Genomic DNA, 6,000 nt, shown 5'->3' with positions numbered 1-6,000 from the left:
GTAAAAAAATCAACTGTTACCCATATTAATAAACCATATACTATAATCATGTCACTAGGGAAAAAATGCACTGGACAAAATTTAACATCTACTCCTGGTTAAAACAGGAGCAGGTGGGTGGATATGGGTAGGGCAGGAAAGAGCAATGGGGAAAAATGTGAGACAATTATAATTGAACAAAAAATAAAAAAACTCTTTAAGCAAACTAGGAGTACAAGGAAGTTTCTTTAATGATTCAAGAAAAGATCTATGAGAACTCTACAGTTAACATCATAGGTTAAGCATTAAAAGGTGAATTCTTGCCCTAAAGAATCAGGAACAAGACAGGAATGACCCCTTTTCTCCATCTACTCAGCACTATACTGCAATTTCTAGCCAGAATTTCTAATTAGGCAAGATAAAAAAATAAAAGACATCATATAGAAAAGGAAGAAGTAAACTTGGCTCTATTAGCAGACAACATGATCATATAAACAGGAGCCAGCAAACTCCAACCTGTGGGCCAGGTGGCTTGTTTCAGTAAATAAAAAGTTACTGAAGTACAGTCATGTCCGTTAATTTACGTATTGTCTGTGGCTACTCTCATGTTACAGTGGCAAAGCTATTCAGTTGTTATAGAGAATGTTATTGGCCACAAAGTCTTAAATACTTACTATCTTTAGTATAATAGTTTAAGAAAGTTTGACAACATTTGGTTATGTAGAACATTTGCCTAAAAGCTACTAGAACTAATAAGTGAATTTAGCAAAGTTGAAGGATACAAAATCAATATACAAAAATCAACTGTATTTATGTATGTTAGCAGTGAGCAATCAGAGACTAAAATTTAAGATATATTATTTACAATTGCATTAAAAAATAAGAAATACTTATGGATAACCTCCTAAGAGATAGAAAGACCTATACATTAAAATATTACTAAGAAAAATTAAAGATGTTCTGTATAAATGTACACAAACTTTGATCAGGGGTTGAAAATTTGATATTGTTAAAAATTAATTTCACAAATTAATCTGCAGATTCAACATGATCCAAATCTAATTTTGAGAATGCTAGTAGGATATTTAAAAAATTGATAGGCTGATTTAACATTCATGTGGAAATACAAAGTAACCTATAATAACAAAATAATCATGAAAAGAAGCATTACTGGAGGATTGACATGATCTGATTTCAAGAACTTTTATAAACCTACAGTAATTAAAACAACTTAAACTGACGTATCCATCAATGGGACAGAACAGAGTCCAGAAATAAACCTACAAACACACATGGTGAACTGATTTTGACAAAGGCACAGTGGCATAAAGTAGAGAAAATATAGCCTTTTCAACAAAGGGTGCTGGAAAAATTGGATATATATATGCGAAGAAATGAACCTGAATCCATACCTTGCCTCAGCTGAAAAAGAGAACACAAAATGAACCATATCTAAATACTAGACTTAAAACTATAAAACTTCCAGAGGAAAATGTAAAAGAAAATTTTGTGATCTTGTGCTAGGCAAAAATTCTTAGACATGAACAACAAAAGAAAAATCCATAAAAGAACAAATGAATATACTGGATTTCATCAGAAAGAAAAAGGGCACTGGCCAGTGTCATGGCTTAGTGGGTATACATATCCCCATCAGAATGGCTAAAATTTAAAAACTGACAATACTTAATGTTAGTGAAAATATGGAGGAAATGGAATTTTCACGCACTGCTGGTGGGAATGGAAAATGGCACCCCCCCAACTCAGCAGTCTCTTAAAAAGGGATACAAGAAAGTATGAGGAAAACTTAGGGGTGATGGATATGCTGACTATCTGGATTGTGGAGATGAGTTCATATGTGTACACACACATCAAAACTATCAAGCTATACACTTCATATGTTTGAGTTTACCTAATCAAGCTGTTGGAAATAAAGCACTAATACAGGAAAAAAATATAAGATAGTGGCTGTAACACAGATGGAAAGAGGATATAAAATGATACAAAATGAAGCTAGAGGATATTGTGGCCTTTAACCTTAGAGCAATGAGAAGTAAAGGCTCAGTTTTAAATACAATGAGATCGGGGACTGCTGGCCAAGATGGAGGCATACATACTTTGCCTCCTCACACAACCAAAAGAAGGACAAAAAACAATTTAAAAACAAAAAATAAACAGAACTGCCAGAATGTATACAAAATAAAAATGTATGGAAGTCTGACAACCAAGGAGTTAAAGAAGACATATTTATCCAGACTGGTAGGAGGAGTGGAGGTGGGCAGCTGGGGCTAAGAAGACTCGAGACAAAGCAGTGGCTGGAGGACTAGGTGGGCAAGGCAGTAGCTGGCTGTCCCACATTTGCACGTGGGTAAACCAGGAGGAACAACTGGGGAGTGAGACAGACCATGCAACCCAGGGTTTAAGCATGGGGAAATAAAACTCAAAACCTCTGGCTGTAAAAACCTATGGGAGTTGTGGTGGTGGGAAATACTCCCAGCCTCACAGGAGAGTTAGGTGGAGAAACCCACAGGTTCCTAGAACATACACAAACCCACCCACCCAGGAATCAGCACCAGAAGGGCCCAATTTGCTTAGAGTACAGGGGTAAGTGACTCAAACCCAGCCTAGAGCCAATCAAGAGACACTATTCTATGACCCCTCCCCCCTACCTACAGTGCCACAACGAAGCCATGTGGGTTGCCCTAATCTGGCAAATATCTGAGGCTATGCCCTTACATCATAATGGGCGCACTGTGACAAAGAAATAGGGCCAAATCAAAGAACTGATCAAAGCTTCAAAAAAAATACAACTAAGCGATGAGGGAGATAGCAAACTTGTCAGATGCAGAGCTCAAAACACTGGTAATCAGGATGCTCAAAGACATGGCTGAGTATGATCGGAAAATAGAGGAAAAAGTGAAGGATATGCAAAGTGAAATAATGAAAAATATATAGGGGACCAACATTAAAGGGAAAGAAATCAGGACTGAAATCAACGAGAAGGAATAAATAAACATTCAACTGGAACAGAATGAAGAAACAAGAATTCAAAAAAAGTGAGGAAAGGCCTAGGAACGAACCTCTAGGAAAACTTTAAACATTACAACATCCGAATCACAGGGGTGCCAGAAGGAGAATAACAAGAGCAAGAAATCCAAAACTTATTTGAATAAGTAATGAAGGAAAACTTCCCCAATCTGGCTAAGGAAATAGACTTCAGGAAGTCCAGGAAGCTCAGAGAATCCCAAAGGAGTTGCACCAAAGGAAGCACACACCGCGTGGCACATCATATTTAAATTACCCAAGGTTAAAGATAAGGAGAGAATCTTAAAAGCAGCAAGAGAAAAGGAGATAGTTTTTTACAAAGGAGTTCCCATAAGATTATCAGCTGATTTCTCAAAGGAAACTTTGCAGGCAAGAAGGGGCTGGAAGGAAATATTTGAAGTCATGAAAGGCAAGGACCTACCGGTACATCCAAGATTGCTCTATCCAGCAAAGCTATCATTTAGAATGGAAGCACAAATAAAATGCTTCCCAGAAAAGGTCAAGTTAAAAAGGTTCAGCATCACCAAGCCCTTATTATATGAAATATTAAAGGGACTTATCAAAGAAAAAGAAGAAGATCAAAACTATGAACAGTAAAATGACAACAAAGTCACAAAATGATCAACAACTGAACCTAAAAACAAAACAAACTAAGCAAATAACTAAAACAGGAATAGAATCACAAAAATGGAGATCACATGGAGGGTCATCAGTGGGTGTGGGGGAGAGACTGGGGAAAGGTACAGGGAATAAGAAGCATAAATGATAGCTACAAAATAGAAGGGGTAGGTTAAGAATAGTTTAGGAAATGGAAAAGACAAAGAACATATATGTATGACCCACTGACATGAACTAAGTGTGGGGAAATGTTGGTGGGAAAGGGGGAGCAGGGTGGAAGGGAATAAAGGGGAGAAGAAAATCGGACAACTGTAATAGCATAGTCAATAAAATATACTTAAAAATTAAACACAATGAGATCTCAATTTGTAAAAATATATAATAAATACACTTGTACACCAAAGCTCCAGGAGGTGAAAGGGCATGAAAACCAGTTATGAGATTATTTCAGTATTCTGGGAGGGAACCTTCATAACCTGACCTTGGGTGAAGGCATTGGAGAGAAACAGAGACAACACACCCATTAGGTGAATGGTATTGCCATTCACACTGAGAAAAGTACAGTGGAAATTATCATAGCTCTTTGGTTGAGAGCAGATAATCGCTCTCACTGCATAGGAATATCAAACATATTTCTTAGATAAATAGCTATACAACAGGTCTGTGCTCTATGGTTCGATGCTACACAAGTTGTACATATATTACTACAGTATACATAAAACTGCTTTCTATTTATACAATGGTCCTACCTTTACAATCCATGCCAAGTTGTTCAATTAGCAACATGAAATTCTTACAGTTGGAGTAAGGCAACTCACAATGTTCCGAAAATGTTTCAGATGACTGAGTTAAGTCATCAAGGTCATCCATGGAATTAAATTTCTGTTTGACCTACAAATAAATAATACTGGTTTTCAAAATGTTGATAAAATATGTTAAGTATATAGAGGTGATAAATATCTACCTTTTTATAACAGTAAAAATATAAGTATTAAGGGAACTGATTTTTACAAAAAAGATACCTTTATTAATACTATTTCTAAATTACCTTAAAAAGTACATGTCTCTATAACAAAGGAAGATTTCCTGTTGTTTCACTATATCTATTACAATTTGTTTTACTACAAATAATATTTTTGATAGTTTATTTTTTACAATACCTTGTTTTCATCACTAAATGTTTTCTCTTCATACGATGTTTTCTCTGTAGATCTAAAAAGAAAGCAATTCTTCTCATGTAAATATTTAGGATACTTAAGATACACAGAATATCTCAACCCATTGTTTCTTAGGTAATATAAAGTTTATAGTCTTACCTCTGCATTTGTAATTAATTTTCCATAAGGGGGATTAAACAATAAATAGAATAACATTAAAGGATAGAGAAAATATACCACTAATATTAACATGAAGTATTAAATGTAGACCAAGTTGATAGCCAAAGCAAAAGGAAAAACATAATGTTGTTACTTGTACTACTGATAGGAAGAAATAATATACCGTGGTTTTTCATTGTCATTTTCAATAAACACAAGTTTTTACTGGCACTAAGATCTAGTTGGAAAGTATTACTTAAGCCCTTATATGAAGGAATCCCTCTTATAATAGTCATGATACTAGCTTTTTGCGGACTTACTATGCAACTAGTAAGCATTATTGTGAGCATTTTACATGTCTTAGGAGCATTTTAATGCTTGCAAGAAATCTTGGGGGTAGGCAATGTATTAGGTACTTTACATAGAAAGAAAATGGGGCATAGAAAAGCTAAATAACTTGCCAGAGTCTACAGAATGGGGAAGATGATGGCGTAGGCAGACAGGACTTGCTTCTTCACACAACCACATCAAAATTACAACTAAACTATAGAACAACCATCACTCAGAACCATTAGAAATCAAGGTGAGTGGAAGTCTGACAACCACGGAATTAAAGAAACCACATCCATCCACCACAGTAGGAGGGGTGCAGACACAGAACAGGCTGGTCCCTTATCCATGTGTGGTGGATAAAAATTTGGGAGGGGTATCTCAGGAGAGAGGAGTCCCAGCCCTGCACAAGGATCCCCCACCACAGGGTTCCAGGACCAGGAAGATAAGTCCCCAAAACTCCTGGCTGCAAAAACCAGCAGGCATTGACTCGGTGGAAAAAACTCTTGGAGCCCCAAATAGTTTTTCTTAAAGAACTCACACATGGACTCCCCTACTCAGACTTACTCCTAAGCTCCAGCAGCAAGGTAGCAGCTTCAAAGGTACCAGTGGCATATTGGGAGAAAAGGAAGAGTCTGGAATCAAGGTAAGCAGAAGCCATTGTGTCTTTTCTGAACTCTCCCTAGCACAGAGCCACAGAGCCAGCAAGCAGGTA

The 6,000-nt window shown here is 36.6% G+C and overlaps 1 protein-coding gene across 1 annotated transcript in view; it reads right to left on the bottom strand.

The window, feature by feature from the left end:
- Positions 1-4,388: 4,388 nt before the first annotated feature.
- Positions 4,389-6,000, bottom strand: part of LOC119056939 (ankyrin repeat domain-containing protein 26-like) — a gene marked incomplete at its 3' end in the record, with an annotated part of 64,424 nt that continues 62,812 nt past the window's right edge. The window contains exons 19-20 of the mRNA XM_053655670.1: positions 4,800-4,851; positions 4,389-4,530 (exon numbers count right to left, since the gene is read on the bottom strand). Coding sequence (XP_053511645.1) covers positions 4,389-4,530; positions 4,800-4,851 — 194 coding nt within the window. The remainder of the gene's footprint in view (positions 4,531-4,799; positions 4,852-6,000) is intronic.

Source organism: Artibeus jamaicensis, unplaced genomic scaffold, assembly GCF_021234435.1.
Source record: "Artibeus jamaicensis isolate MK-2021 breed Jamaican fruit bat unplaced genomic scaffold, CSHL_Jam_final scaffold_1031, whole genome shotgun sequence".
NCBI classification, from domain to species: domain Eukaryota; kingdom Metazoa; phylum Chordata; class Mammalia; order Chiroptera; family Phyllostomidae; genus Artibeus; species Artibeus jamaicensis.
This window is presented reverse-complemented; position numbering and strand designations above follow the sequence as displayed.